This window comes from Filicampus tigris, chromosome 18 (assembly GCF_054856515.1).
Source record: "Filicampus tigris isolate MCC_2025a chromosome 18, RoL_Ftig_1.0, whole genome shotgun sequence".
In the NCBI taxonomy this organism is placed as follows: Eukaryota; Metazoa; Chordata; class Actinopteri; order Syngnathiformes; family Syngnathidae; genus Filicampus; species Filicampus tigris.
In genome coordinates, this window is record NC_141234.1 from 187,261 (window position 1) to 203,750 (window position 16,490).

The 16,490-nt window shown below is 45.8% G+C and overlaps 1 protein-coding gene across 1 annotated transcript; it reads right to left on the reverse strand.

Annotated features, from left to right (window-relative positions):
* Positions 1–284: 284 nt before the first annotated feature.
* On the reverse strand, positions 285–15,645 carry LOC147131725 (Y+L amino acid transporter 2). The gene is made up of 12 exons (XM_086013635.1): positions 15,338–15,645; positions 10,920–11,174; positions 9,721–9,896; positions 9,474–9,616; positions 7,044–7,169; positions 5,290–5,434; positions 5,068–5,191; positions 4,267–4,370; positions 3,868–3,964; positions 3,308–3,457; positions 3,017–3,200; positions 285–2,471 (listed from the first exon to the last, which is right to left on the reverse strand). The coding sequence occupies exons 2-12, from the start codon at positions 11,064–11,066 to the stop codon at positions 2,377–2,379; spliced, it is 1,491 nt and encodes a 496-aa protein (XP_085869761.1). The 5' UTR covers positions 11,067–11,174; positions 15,338–15,645; the 3' UTR covers positions 285–2,376.
* Positions 15,646–16,490: the final 845 nt, after the last annotated feature.

The window sequence follows — 16,490 nt, forward strand, 5'->3', positions numbered from 1 at the left end:
TGTGAGTCAGTGCAACCGAACTCCTGTGTGTGCTACTTGCCTGCTCGGGGGGGGGGGGGGGGGAAACCAATCAGAAGGCAGCTAGTGGCGGGCTGTAACATGATGACAAAAGTCCATCCAACTATTGAGGAAGCACTAACACACATGAAAAGGGCGCCATAAAAATGTGAGCGATTCTACATTTTATGCTACTTGTGTCCCATTGCAAATGTGAAACTAAACCTAAAATGGGAGAAGCACCAAAATACAGAAGATGTCTGCGCTGAAAAAAAACCCCTCAGAACTCAACTTTATTCACATTTATTTATATAAAAAACAAACACAACACACGCAATTGGTTTGTTCTAAATATAATAAATAAAAACATTTGGCACACACAACCAACTGTACAAAGGACATATTTGGCATTGACACGAAAATACAACATTAAACTGGAACCTCACAACTTTCTCGGCTTGGAAATTCAGCACTTGGAAGAGAATGCAAATATATATTATACATCTATATATTTCAATATAAATGTTACTCACCTAGGATAGCTACTCACACTAACAGCAACATTTTTTGTTTTATCATCATCAAGTTGATTTTATTTTGTGTGCTTCTTCTGGCTAGTGGCACTTGAAAGACATTTAACGACAAATGCCGGCATGCCCAATCGGAAGTAGGCTAGCAAAATTGGCGCAAAATTTAAAAAAAAAAAAATCGATATAAATTAAATTTCCATGGGACATTCATGTTAAAGTTTGAAAATCTGACATTCTAATTCCGAAAATGTCCATGTCAATTTCTTTTGTCATTGTGCTAAAATAGACTTGAAGTTCCCTATAACGAGCCAACTTTCAATTTGGTAAATTGCTGCTTTGCTGCCATACGTTGCCGTTAATGCTCATGGGTAGTCGTCAACCTCAACATTTTATGGAATTTTGCACACCTAACTGTAACATCTGTGGTGCTCTGAAAAACATTACGACGCGCACAGATATTGGCAGGAAACTTGGGCAGAAGGCACAAAGAAAAACGATGCGGGCAGAAGGCACAAAGAAAAACGATGCGTTCCAGCACCCCCGACCGCCCCCCACCAACCCCAAACCGCCGAGCCCTGATGGCAGGCACAACGTGTGCAATGTGAAAGAAAAAAAGTCAAGTTCCAAGCAGAGGGAAAAGCTCCAAAGGCACCATGAAACGAAATGCCAGAAACGCAGTCCGATCCTGAGGTTTGGTGCGGACGACGATGAGAGGCAACGCTGAAAGAAAAATATTGTCATGTCGAAAGGAAAAAGTTACAATGTTGTGAGGGAAAACCTTTTTTTTTGGGGGGGGGGGGTATAGTATAGTTGGAAGAGAGTGTAATCACATTGGAATAATGTTTTTTGGTTTTTTTTTTTTTAAGAATAAAGTGTCATTGCTATGGGAGACATAAGTCCTAATATTGCAATAAAGAAGTAATCGGTCTCTGACAACTGCATTTACGTTGAAGGTTTTGGGGAATCAAAAGTAGGAAAAAGAAAAAGTCCTATTTTACTAGAAAGAAAACTGTGATGCAAAACAATGAAAAAATATGACACGAAAGCTTATTTTTATATATATATTTAAAAAAAATATCATTAATATTATGAAAGTCTTGTTTTTAGTTCAATATTCTTTTAACTAATTTTCAACGGTTTCAAAGTGGTAGTTCCGGCATACGTGAAGTGACAATATTAAAAGCATTGAACTATTTTCTCTAAATTTCTCACTTTAGCTTTTCGACATGAACAAAAAAATAAAAACTGCCGCTCACTTTTTGACCCCTCATAATTTGATCATTAGATATTTTTCTTTTCAGCGTGACGCCTCGCCTCCGTCGTTTGGCACCTTTTTGGAACGTAACCAGCAGCGTAAGTTGCGAGCCGCACCATCTGAACGGTACACGTGACGCTTTACATGAAGACTCCTTCCAGCCACGAGATCAAGTCAAGTCAGAACAATCATGAAAAGAAACCTGATGCAATGCTTTCAGCTTCGGCTGGGGGGGCACCACAAACCAAACTTGATTCCAGTGAGATGATCATTGCTGTTGGTGAGACAGTAAAATTATAATCCCAGCTCCAGTGAAAAAAAAAAAAAAAAAAAACCTCAATAATGTGTTCTTAAAATAGAACAACGTAAAATGTGCAACTTGACGGCTTGCATCTATTTTTTCCCAAAATGGTGGCGGGCCGCGTGTGGAGGCAACATGTGGTCACGTGTAGAGTGTGCCGGTACCGCTTTGTTCTTCATCGTCGTCCTCTTGCAATGATAATGATAATTGAAGAAGGAAAAAAACAAAACAAAAAAAAAAAAGAGAGAGAGGATTGTCTTGAGCAGAGGGTCGTGGTCCTTTCCGTCGTTCTTTCACTCCATCTTGTCGGGGTCGATGTTGTCCAGGTCCATGTCGGGCGAGGCCACGCAGCAGTAGCACAATTTTTGGATGTACGAAGAAAGCGTGTCTGCGAGAAAACCCCCCCCCCCACAAAAGGTCTGTTACACTTCGCCAGTGGTGGGCAGCAACAAAGTAAAACTGCTTGGTTACTGTACTTCAGTAGTACTGTATTTTGAAACGCAGTTGTGTATTCTAAACAATTACATAGCCACGGAAAAGTTGGCAAAGGGGCATTTCTACGGATGGGTTTTTGTGCTACAGTAAAATCTCGGCTGAAAATGTCAGGATTGCATACAGTCATTTATGTAACATGCGTTCACGCGTGTGTCCATGCTCGAAGCGTCGCCTCGATGTTTTATGATCCTCTCCGTTTGAAGTGGATTGCCACTGTCTTGTGCTATACGAAACCGAGAAGCCCTTACCGGGGAGGGGCGTCAAATATTGGTGGATTTTCGCGATTGGCAGCAGGATTCCGTGCCTATTACTTTGCTTTTCACACCGTATTAGCCAGCCAAAGACAACAGGGCAAAAACAGAGAGAAAATCCTGCTTTTGATGTGTTCTGTTTGAAAGTTAGGGGAGGACAGAGACAAAATTCGTATTCGTCTCTCACTGAGGATTTTGCTGAGGAAGGCGGGCCTGGAGCTGCGCGGCAGGTGGTGGCACAGGAAGTAGACGGGCACGCCGGACAGCACCACGCCGATGCCCACCAGCGAGTTGATGGTGTCGCTGTAGAGCGGCACCACCACCAGGAAGAGGCTGCACAGGCTGTACACGATGGGGAAGAACAAGGACAGCTGCGGGGAACACCACACAAGGGGGAGCAAGTTGGTCATGAAGAAGGAAGCAAGGTCAAAAAAAAAAAAAAAAGGGGAAAATTCACGCGGGCAAACGGAGCGCAGACCTTGATGGGTCGGTACATGTCGGGGGCCTTGAAGCGAAGGTAGATGAGGCTGACGATGGACAGGCCGATGAAGAGCCAGTAGTTGAAGCTGAAGTAGTTGATCAGACGAAAGACGTCGGGCACGGACAAGTACACCAGAGACATGACGCCCTGATGCAAAGAGAAAACGAGACAAACCGATGACTACAAGGCATTCAAAAACATGAGAAAAAAACCAACCAAAAATGAAAGATTGTATTTGCTTGGTTCAAAAGTCATGATGCGCATGCTGTTCCATTCCAGTCCTGTAGGTGGCAGGTTGCAACTTCATTCGCCTATTAGACCTGATTAGATTCTTGATAAATGATGGCTTTTAGTTTGGCAGACTTTTTCAAAGTACCATAGCATTTTCTCTGGTAAGGGTACAGCATTTTTCTCTTAATATTATCACTTTGCTTTGAAAATATGATCACTTTGCTTTGAAATACGATGCCTCTAGCAAGCAAAGAATCAGCAAAGGGCCACCGAACCATATCGTGAGGCGCCCTTAACGGAGGTACTGCAGTAAAGTTGAGACTAACATTAAAAAGCAGGGCAGGGATGGGGGTGAAGCGCTCGACGTGGATCATGGACAGGACGTAGGGGAGGTGGCCTTCTCGGGAACCCACGAAAAACAACCTGAGGAAAAAATAGATGAAAGGCGCATCTTTAAATGAATGGAAATGCCATTCATTTGTTGTAACTTCACCTCCCCAAATTTGTAACAAAAATCAAAGAGCAGGCTATAGAATCGCAATCAATAGGCTTTGCGGCACTGCTCCCGGTGTGCACAACTTGGCCACCTGGGGGCAGTATAAGGCCGATATGAGAAACAGTATGCTGGTTTCCGCAGAGGATAAAGGGCATACGCCTAGGATTGCATTTAGTTGGACCTTTCTGTCAATGACTTCACAGTGTGGTAAAGGCAATCAAAGGGTGACCTGGAGGCGGCGATGATGGAGGAGTTGAGGCCGCCGTAGCAGGAAATGGCCACCGACAGCGGGATCAGCCAGCGGCCCCAGCCCAGAACCTCGTCTGCAAACGTCTGTGGACAACGTCGGCGACATTTGTATTAACGGTCAAAGATCGGGCATCCGAACGAAGGCGACAGTCGGCCATGTGCAAACAATTACAGCGCACTAATTCGCTTGGCCAGGGCCGCTCCAGTCATTAAGTCAACAGACAGACTTTCCGCTGGCAATCAGTGAAGATGCGCTGGCGGACTGGCAGACTGACTGACTGACTGACTGGCTGGCCGACTGGCCGGCTGACCGGCCGACCGGCCGACTGGCCGACTGCAAGTCAAGCGCAGCGGCCGCAACATTAGGTAAACCTGCACAATCTGGTGACGAGAACAAGAGTCAAATGCTCAGCTTGGATGGAGACGGTCAGAGGGATTGTGGATGGGGTTCATGTCCAGCTAAAGGTGACGTGATACCTTTGATCGGGATTCGCAGCAATGAAACGTGGACAACCGCCAAGACAGTCAAAACGCAAACGACTTTGTCATTCCGGGATCATGTTCCAGGTTGGTTCGGCAGTTGTCGTTGGCGGAACGAAAAGGTGTCAGTCCCAACCCTGAAGATTCCTGGACCTCCCCAAAGTATAAACCCACGCGAGCAATCTTCTTTCGGGCACACCGACTAAGCCCAGAGCTCAATTAGGATTGCAAGGGTCGCTCAAGAGACAAGTAGCTCGGTGCGGGTGGTGCGTGCGTGCGTGCGCGGCGCTCGCTCACTCACCACGGCGACAGCTTCACTGTTGAGCACCTGTTCGGCGTCCATGACCACGTAGTAGGCCACGTTGGTCAAGATGTAGATGACGGTGACGATGGGCATGGAAATGGCGATGCTCAGCGGGAGATTCCTGCAACAACAAAATCAAGCGCTGGCTCGTCCTCTTCCGGGGAAACGGCAAACAGGACAACGGCGCAAGCAGGAGACGGGATTGGGGGTTTTTTCTACCTCTCTGGGTTCTTGATCTCCTCGGTGATGAAGTTGAGCGTGTCCCAGCCCGAGTAGGAGTAGAGCGCCGAGTAAAGCGCCAGCGCTATGTCGCCGGCGTTCCACTTGGAGCCTCGGAATGAGTCGTCGAAGTTCTGATTGAACCCTGTTGCCAAACCAAGCCCAGAGAGACGGCATGACTTTGAGCCACGTTTCCACCAAGCCCAGCCCGGCACGACACACTTTGGAGATTCGATGCCATCCATCTTAAAGGAACCACGCCGATGGGAGTTACGGAGTGCTACGGAGCGTGGCATCAAGCGGGCAAGCGGGCAAGCGGGCAAGCGGGCCTGGGCCACCAACGGAAATGTGTCATTTTTCCTGATTTCAATTTTGGCTCCTCACGATCATACAAGCAAGAATAAAAAAAACAACAATGTTCTTCTGCCCTCCTTCAAGCCGTTGAACCACACACGCCAGGTGGAGTTTACACACAACAAAAAAAGTCAAACGACACATATTGCCCATATATTTAAGCCATTAAGGACTAAGGCGCCTGGCTAAACATTTCTCGAAAGCCTCACGTTGACTTTGGAATCACCCTCTAAAAACCTGAGGTTTCAACACCTCCAAAAGAATTGATATCTCAGCCCCTGTAGCAGATGGAAACATCATCCGAAAAGAATGGCTTTTATTATTTTCTGTTGCAATCAGAAATGTAAAAAGAAAGTGCCAGCGCAAGAGAAGCACTAGTTTTATTTGATTTTTTAAAAAGCCGTCAATATTGTCACTGTCTACAAACGTATCCCAACCATATCACACGTTCGACCGGTTGCACTGGTTCAAGGTCGACTAGCGTGTCGCATCACGTCGCGATTTCTTAAGAATAAAAATCACAATCCTGATTTTTTCGATTTTTTTTTTTTTTATGTGAAATGTGATTTAGCGCACCGTTACACCCCTCATGTTTATTATTGTTTGGTTTATGCCGTAGCTCTTACGATGTGTCCGCGAGGAACCAGCTTTCAATGAAGGATAAAGCTTTCTTGCGGAGCATCAGTACGCTTCGCCATCGTCTGGCTGGGTGCGCCACAACTATTGCTTGTTGAGATGATCCAAAGTTCACCTCTGTGGGCGTAACAAAGGTTAGCTAACCTAATCGAATCGAATGTCCTACACGCTGTATTTTGCTTCATTGGGTTGTGTTTTAATGATTTACCTGACAGAAGAGGTTGAGCTCGTATGAACCCTTTTATTTCTTTTAATGGCATGCCGACGCGGATGGCCGTGAAGTCATCGACCGTTGCGGACCTTTCTATTCACGGAGTCCCTTTGAATCTCGGCTGGACCTGCCAACACGTTCCGGACAAGTTCCGAAGGCAAGCGCGGTCAACTCGAGCCAGGCGGTGAGTTTTGCGTTGCTCGTGATCTGTCATGAATTGTAAATGTGCCATGCAAATGTTGTTGGGAGAGTTGGAGGTGCCACAAAAGACATTAGCGGCAATATCACTTGTCTGCTTGACACGTTTCTTTTTCCCAAAAAGCCCATTTAGTCCACTTTTTGGTCTGAAACGGTGTTTTTGCCGAAACCAGCCCATGTTCGACTGCCGAGGATGGAAAAAGCTAGAGAAAAGCTTGTTATGGAAAATATCGAAAGAAAGGCATCTACTCTTTCTGCGCTCATATTGCCACGGAACACAACACATCAGGAACACCTATTCGGGAGGCTGTCTGGCAGTTAAGCGGCCGACCTGAAGCCGTTGAACGACCCGTACCTTGCCCTAGCTTGACGAGGCCGGTGATGATGATCAAAATCAGTGCCAGCACTTTGGCCACAGTGGAGATGACCTGCAGAATGGCTCCCCACTTCACCTTCAAGCAGTTGATGCACGTCAGCAGGCCTGAGAAAGAGTCACGCGTCATTTGAGGAAAGCTAAGCGGAGCTGCAGCGTTGTCGGATGGATGCATTTTGCTTTGAAATGCCGCTTTGAGAAAAATGTGCGCAACTTGAGTTCCAAAAATGTTTTGGAAGGTTTGGCTTGAACCTATTCAGGAATATTCTCACAAGCAGAACTTTTGACAGAATTTTGACAGCAACTTTGGGCAATTTGAAATCGTCAAATTGCGCACGGATGTAAAGAGATTTGATGGAAAATGCTGTGAACATTTTGTAGGAAACAAAAGAGAATTTTTTCAGTGGAAATCAAAGATATTTGAAAGAGAACGCTGTGAAATATTTGTACAAAAATTGGGTTCGGTTTTCATCGGATTTTCAGGATTTGGGGGCGAGAGAGAAGTTTTATACTAAGTAATGGTCAAAAGTGTCAAAACTCAAGGCAAGCATTCAGGCAGTACATGATTTTTGGGAGATGTTGGGTCATTTTGTATCAATTTGAATGAATTTGTCTGAAAAGTGTCCAGAAAATTTGGCATGAATTTTAAAGAACATTTTGAATACATTTCAAGAATCCGAAAGAAGAATTTTTCAGATTTTGTTATGAAAATCAAGCATATAAATTGCTGTAAATTTGAATCCATTTAAATGAAAAGTTAGAATACATTATTGTTATTATTATTACATTCGTATTAGAATATCGTCACTGTCCTGTGAAAAACACTTGTGTCCATTTGAAATGTTTAAACCTTACAAAATTGGACATGCGTCTTTTTCACAGGAGAGCCACGATATTTAAGTATGTTTGAAAAGCCCTTTGTGAATTTGTTTTCGAAATAACAGTTTGGGGGAAGATTTTGTACTTTCTCTGAACAATCTGTAGAAATTGGAGCGACTGAGCCCTGTGTCTACAACATCTGTATGAAATAAATGTGTATGAAAATTATCTAAAGAAATTTTTCTCATGCTCTTAAATTACGAATGAAAATTTTTACTTCAATTCTGCTACATTTTTTTATGGGCTATTAGCCTAATTTTTGTATGGGTAACATTTCATCGTTTTGAATGGATGAAGTCATTTTCCATTATTTCCTGCTATGGATTTTTGTTTTCAAATTAGACCGCGAAAATCAAGACGGACATTTCGTTTTGACAGCCCTTTTTTTTTTCCCCATTTGTGGCAAAATGACAATACGTTTTGATTTGTTTTGTTTTGAAATTGCTTTCAAGTGCACAAAGTCAAACAGGTACATGTCAAATGCGGTTTGTATCGTGGCTGACTGCTTGAGTTCAACCTGAAATACAACGCACACGTTTGGCAGGAAGCTCATGTCAATGAGTCAACATATTTGCCTGATGAGGTTGACGAAGTGCAAAAGCCGGGCAGGGTCAGACAAACGCGCCGATGGCAGGGCTCGTAAAATCTCAACACGTTCATTTGACTCCACGCCGAGCGTGCTAGTGGGGCTCCGCTTGCTTGATTTTGCAACGTCAACGGACTTTACTAAGGGCTGACCGACCCGCCCTTTTGGAGGCGTTATCAGCTCTGAGCAAACACTGCTCGAGTCTTAACACACTGCGACACTGACTGCGTGAAGTCAGGAAAGTGTTACTTGTCACTTGGCAGGGTAGTCTTACATGTGCCCAAAATCGCTGCCGTGCTATGCTAAGCCATGAACAGGAAACTGAACTCGTCGCTAGCATTAAACATTTGTGCAAGATAAGCTAATTGCGAGTTTTTTCCCCTCAATATTGCAATTACAATTTATTATGCGTTATTATTTTTCCTCCAAGGTCCTCTTTGCATGTATTTTTAACAAACAAGCAAGCGCATTTTGGGAACATCTTGTACAAATCGGAAGCATTTTGGCGGCAACTTCATAAAAATGTTAAAATTTGTCAGTAGAATTTGAGAACCTTTCCGAAATTAGTAGTAAGTTTGCATGAACATATTGAAAATGTCTGTAGAATTTTTTTTTTTTTTAAATGTGTGGATAAAATGAAATTGAGAATCCGTATTGTCCGAGGTAAAAATAGTCCAAATTTTAAAGAATTTTCCATGAACACTTTATCGGAATGTGATGATTTTTTACTGATAATTTTCTGCCCAAAAAAAAAAAATCATTGGAATCATTGGTTTTTTTTAAACAAAAATAAAAAAAAACCCATCTTGTCATTGTCACTGATTTCGGAAGGGTAAACAAATATTCAAAGAATTATCGATGTTGGTAAAAATGTTGTCGTAGTTGAAGCATTTTATTGATATTTCCTGATCTGAGTGTACCAAAACAGTTTGCTCTGCAAAACTCACAAATGATGGCGGCAGCGATGAGGCGCACCGCATAATAGGGGGCGGGGCATGTAGTAAAGAAGGGCTGGACCAGGTAGCTGGAGAAAGTCAAAGCAATTACCGCCTGGCAAGCCGGATCCACGATCAATAACGACGTCCATAGCCTGCCCAAGAAGAAGAAGAAGAAGAAGAAGAAAAACCAGATGCCATGCGTGAGTCATGACAGGTACGTGTTGCCGAGGCAGTCAGACGGGTTGACACTACATACCGAATGAATGCCAAGAAGCTCCCGAAGGCCTCCAGGATGTACGCGTAGGAGGCTCCTGATTTACGGATGGTGGTGCCCAGCTCGGCGTAACACAAGGCGCCGAAAACGGAGAAGACCCCTCCGATCGCCCAGATGACCAACGACAAGCCGAAGGAGCCCGTGTACAGTAGCACCCCCTGCGTCCAGCCACACAACGTCGATATTTGGACAAATTGGAAAGACAAAGTCAAGTCCAAAATTTGTGTGGCCCAACTAGTCCAAAGACGGCGCTCTGAATAATACTGCGCTTGTGGAGTCAAAGTCAGTCAAATCTAGCAGTTTTTTTTGGGGGGGGGGGGGTTAGCCATCCGGGGGTGCGGCCATTTTGTCATCTGAAAATGACATCATCACAGTTTGTCAGGTAGTGACCAATCACGGCTCACTTGTTTTCTGAATTTGATCATGAGGCGTTTGCAAGCTGAACCGTGATTGGTCAATACCTGAAATGTTAGGATTCTTTTTGCCATTTATTATTTAAGGGAGTATTTTGTGGATGCGAGTAACTTACGGGTAACAGGACAGTTGGGTTGTTTTCTTCAATACTTGGCAGAAATGTTCATTTTTATAATTTTGTTGAAAAATGGCTACATTTTGCAAATTATTCTACAAATATATCAAAAATAAATTGTGAGCAATTTGAAGGAATGTGAATCATTTTTGTGAAACTTTCATTAACTTAATGGGGTTTTTTATCCCACAAAAAAAAAAAAGAAGTAATGTGAGGATTAAAAAACAATTTCTGACAATTTGTGATCACCCTGCAGAAATGTAAGACCCGGTTTTATATTTAACACATTTTTTGGACCATTTCGATAAGTCGGTAGAGTGTTGTAGAGAAATCAAGAATTAACAAAGCATGTACGAACTGAAAAAAATGGCTAACAAGAACTGACAGTCGTGGGATTTTTTGTTGTAGTTAATAAAAAAAAGTTGCCCACTCAGAGGTGAATTGATTTTCGTGGTCCCTTTTGTTGCTCTTGATACTGCCTTTTGTTTGAACAGAGAAGTTCATGTTTGATTGGATCGAATGCCACTTTTGGTTGGAATCAAATCTTGAAAGGCACAAGAAAGGCAAGACGAGCTCAGCCGCCGCGCTGGCGCTCAACTCGCAGGAGACGGTGGCGCCGGGCTCGTCCGACGCCATCCTCGTCTTACGTTACCTTGGGTGACACGAAGATGCCAGAACCGATCATGTTGCCTACGATGAGGCAGACGCCGTGCAGCAGGGAGATCTCCTGCTTCAGTCGCACGCCGCCGCCGCCGCCGCCGCCGCCTGGGGACGCCGTGTCGCCCTCCTCCTTGACCATGCTAACGGGCTCCTGACTGCCACCTCCCACGAGCGCAGAGAGCAGAACCGCGGCCAGCCAACAGAGCGTTATGGGGGAGCGGACTAGTAGGTGGGGGCTCGAGAGAGGCTGCGTGTGCGGGTGAAAGAGAAGGGGAGAGAAAGAGAGACACCACATGTGAGCGAGAGCACGTCGCTCATAAATAACGGCAGTGGAGAGGACACTCCCCTGAGCAATGATACGGCGTGCAACTTGTGGAGTGCCGTGTCATCTAACACCGCACGCAGCCGCCCGCATGCAAAGATGACAAGTGGAATACCTCACCATTTATTTGCATCTATCTAGTGGACGTGGCGCTTGAAATACGGTTTGAAATAGGCAACATTTCAAGCAGGACAAGGAAATGGCAAACATGATTCTAAAATGGGGGGAATAGCAGACTTTCCACATGTTTTTGGCCAAGGCTTCTTTGCGCGTGGCAGACACATTTTCCTGTTCCTAAGTGAACGTAGCTTTGTGCTGACAGCTGCCCAACTCATTCTATCAGGTTTTATCAGGTTGTGAGCTTTGTATGTGTGTGTGTGTGTGGAGGGGCGTGTGTGTGTGTGGGGGGGAGGGGCTGTATGTGCGAGTGCCGAGAGATATACGTCTTTTGGTTTGTTTGGTGGGAGGGCGGGCGGAAGCGGGTCTTCCTTTTATGTTGACATTTTTATTGGACGGCACTTTGAGTTGCATTTTTTTGGGTCTGAAAAGTGCCGTATAAATACATTTGAATTTTGAATTCGCCGGCCGTTTTGGAGCATTTGGGCTGATTTGCAAGACCCGCACGAGATTATGCTCTGACGTTTTGTAACCTACCGAAAGAAAGGGGAGACGCTCTACTTGCGCCGGGAAAAAGACAAACCGTTTCTAGCTTGTCCTGTTTTTTTAGTCAACAGCAGTACAACATTGGTCGGTCGCAACAAAAACACCAGTTTCTGACCAACGAGTGGTGAAAAGGTGCTTTTTGGAGAAAAGAAACATGTGACTTTGACACTAACATGTTGGGCTTTTGTGAGATGGCAAACTGTTCATTGATTTACATCAAACAAAGAAGAATTGTACTGAACTAACTCATTGCCCCATATACATACTCTGTCGCAGTGTCAGGCGCCCAAACTTGTCTGTCTCTTCAACGCCTTGGCATTTCCCTTCCTCAAATATGTGCTGGACGCTCAGAAACTTCTCTTCACAATTTGCATGTTCAAACGTTACTTAAAGTGTGCGTACTTCTTACTTATTTTGGTTTCATTCAACAGTGGTTGACTTGATCCAAATTGCACGACAGCAAGCAATGTCTAAAGGTGACTTAGAAACCTTTCCTGTCCATTTCGAAAAGCTTTGATGACCAATGAACGCACTTGACGGGAATGAACGCACTTGAGCGGATTTCCCACTTTGGTGCAGCTTTTGGCACCAGTTCTTTGTTGACGTGTTAGCATTTGCAACAAGTCGAGAGGTGGGCAAGGCGTGATCGCAGGAGCACATTGGCGCGCGCCAGCGAGCGAGGGAAAGCGACGGCTGCGCCGGTGCTCTCGGGAGTCGGCAGAAAGAAAGAAAACAAACGTCTTATAGATGAGGGATCAGACGCTCACGTGTCATTTCCATACTGTCGCATTCCCGAGGGGGTTCAACGACGGCGGAATTAAAACACAACGGTCACCTGATGCGCTCTGCTGGAAAGGCTTAGCTCCAAACAAAGTGTGCTTTGCTTTTTCTTCACATGCTGAGACATAGGAAAGGGGGAGGCCGCGCAGTACACGACAGGAGCAACGTCACGAATTCATGATCAACCTTGATTCCTTTTAGCGAGCGTACGCCAGTCTTTCCCACATATCTTGAATCTACTTGGGTGGCTAAGGTGGGCGGACGCCGGCCGGGGTGGGGTCGGGGTGTTTTTATCTCAGAACTGGTTTTATCATGTCCGGTTTTTGTTAGTGGGTTTTAGCCATGACACTTACACTAGTCGAATAGTAACTTTCAACACAAATGTCATCTGTTTACTCGGGAGGCCCACCCAAGTATTAATTAACATGGTGTGGGAAAGTCTTTATGCTAAATAGCACGTTGCCGAAAGTACAACGGCTCATGGCTCGCATGAACGTTTACTAACACGTTAGTCAGACATCTACAATGGGGTGGGAATGGAGCTTTACTTCAGGACATGTAATCATTTTGCACGTGGGCAAGGAGAGCTCTTTCCGGCGCCTATCGAACCGAACCGACAGTCAAACACGCAAATACAAAATGAAATTGCATAGGCTGGCAAGAAGCTGCTGTAGCCACAACTCACACCCCAACGCTCACGCACCAATATCTGAATATGGCACCTTATGTCACTCACTAGGCCACACCCCTTAAATGCACACATCCAATATATGAATTCTACAGTACCAGGGCTGGGCACTTGGCCCTTTTGTTGCCGGTCCGGCCGCGACCCTCCGCCCTTAACTCGGGTACCCTTCCGGCCGCGACCCTCCGGGCAAATTCATAAACATTGGCGAGCCCCGCCCCGTTCTGCCCGACGACCCCCCAAAAAAAAAAAACCCAAAAAGCGTCCGTGATTGACGTGGCCGCGTGAGAAATGCTCTAACGGCAGCGGCTTTTTAAAGATCATTAGCTGGCTAATTTACAATTCGAACCCGCTGTGGACACGCTTCAAATGCGCCAGTACGATTTAGCCAACGTGCGTGTGCTTACATGCATTGCGAGGCCCAGGGTTGGATTTGTCGTATTGTATAATTATTTGGGTCCAACGGACGGCCAGAAGTCGCAGTCAACAAGTTACTTATTTTCCACACTTCCCCTCCTTCACACTTCCCGGCCGTCAAAATAAAAGCATGCCAGCAAACCACTATACACAGCAGGTTTGCTACGCCGTATTTCCCAAAGTAGGGAAGACGCCAGAAGAAGTGCATGAACTCCACCTTGATGTGCCGGCGTCACCCTAGAGGGCTGCGCGCAGCTTGACTATACTCGCGGACACAAGTTGTTTTGAAACAGTTACGTTCCAAGTCGGGGGGCGTCGCTTCAAAAAGACAGCGACAACAATGGATATCGTGCCTGCTACAACCATAAAGTGACCGAGATGACTAGACGGTGCGTTTAATTTTATTACGAAGACGATCTGGAAGGTGGCGGCTAAGGGGGAACGTGGGCGAGTAGCTTCTTTTTACACATACGCCGGCCGCTGCCAAACTAGTTTGCTTTGCAGCAGCAACGAGCTGCGTGCTGCATGCTCTCCTCCTCTCCGTGTGGGAAACCGTATGTCATCGCAACATGTGACATAATGGACCGATCAGAGCAGAGACAATTCCTGATGGGTGCGTGGCACGTGTCGCAGACCCGTCGCCAACAGCACAATGCGTCGGTCATGTGAATCAATGTGGCAGTTGTCGCTCTCGCCGCTGCGGGAGTAGAAAGAAGCTTAAAAACAAGCCTTTCACCGAGTAGGCTGAGATGAACGTCGGCCGCCTCACGAGCACGTCACACGCATGAGGACCGATTAGTGGGCCGGACTAAAATCCACTTCCGGCCATGCTTGGTCCATCCCTTTTGTAAAACGTGTCAGCCCCCCGCCCCAAAAACGGGCATCCGGCCGGGCCAGAGGGTCCGACGGGTCTGGCCCAGAGACGGCCGGACTGCCCAGCTTTGTACAATACATATAGTAACCATAAACTTGTTTCTCAGACCCAACGGAATGGTTTCATGACAGCTGTGATACAGGAATCGCTTTCGCTTAGTCACACAGAACGTATTCATCTTGTAAGTCGGGGTAGCGCTTATTGAAAAATGGATACCTCTCTTTTTCTCAAAAAGTGAGCGCTATTATCAGACCGATGCGTTTGTGCAGAATTTATTCGAATAATAGTGAAATGAAATCCGGAAACGACGACCCCACGCTGGAGCATGGCTCGTGACGTCATTCTCCTCCACTGCTTGAAAATGTTTCCAGTCGTCGTCGGACGCATAGGAAAAAAAGACTTACTTACAGTTGCCGATAAATTTTGCTCCATGAATAATCCAACTCGAAACGGAAGCTTTGTCGCTCGTGCTACCTTTTGGCATAAAGTGACGCCATATGCTAATGCGCGAGGATGCTGCGGATGCTAGCCCACGAAATCTCACTTGGCCTCTTTTTTCTTTGGCTCGCGCGCGCTACTAAAGCAAGACACAAGGGACATGCGAGTGTGTAAGAAGGAGAGGGAGAAAGTTTGGGAAGATGAAGTTGGGGGGTAAAAAGGCGAACATACCACGTGTGTTGCCACCAGGAAGCAAAAGGTGAGGAGGAGAGAAGCGCGTCTTGTCCTTGCAGCGGCGTGACTGAGGCTAGCCTGGCTGTCACAATCTGGAGTCGGCTAGCCGCCTAGCTCCTCCTCCCCACAAAGAACGCTTCCGTGGTCACGCTCCAACTTGTCATTCACCGCTGGCGTGCTTGAACCGTGACATGACTTGCTTGTTCATTTTATTTGATTCATAGATTTATTTATTTACTTATTTTGAGGAAGACGAACGGCGTAGAAGAGGTTACAGGCAGGGGGTGCGTTTAGGCGGAGGGATACGGTATTAGTCGCCATCATCAGGTTGGCTTCAGATAATCAGGCTCCCTCCGCCAATGGTCAGGTTAGTCCCAACACACTGGTATACAAATGCGTTGCTAAGACGCCTAGGTGCGATAACAGAAAATAAAACATTGTGCCCTCAATTTCGATTATAGTGTCAACATCGGGGATAGATTTTTTTTTTCCAGGTAGAAAGCTGCTCGGCAACTTGCTCAGAACACCCAAATAAGAGCCAAAAGGGTGCCCAATTCGGTCCATTTTCAGTTATTTTGCAAAGACTGCCAGGAAATGTAAGACCTCCAAATATAAAAACGATACACAAGCAAACACTGTGGCCTTCATTTGGAGTATTTTAGTCATCAATATTGGTGTTTCATTCAGGGACCGTTTTGGGTCCTGAGCTTGAGAAACTCTGAATTCAGCAGCCTATTTAGACCTTCTTCCAAGGACAAAGCTGGTGGGAATTTACCTGGCCAACCAATCGGAGGATGCCCAAATGCTGACATCACTGTGATTGGTTACTTCCAGTACCGACACTAGGGACTCTGAAGGCCCTGCGCAGTTTAATTCTCAATCGAACGTCCGCGTGTGTGTGTACTGGCAGCAGGGCGGCCGAGAGAAATGCTACCAAATGAAGGGAATACAGTGCTGGGAATAAATTGGTACAATTCCCTGGCTGCATGGAAGCAGATATGAGGGGCTCCATATGAAAGTAAAACAAAAAAGAAGCAGGAGAAGAATTGCACGTCATTCAATCCGGGCTCTGAAAGTGTACCTGACACTTGGCTCGCTTCAGATGACGGCGCTTGCTTTTGTTGTGAAGGGCCCGGGTGGCGCGGGCACA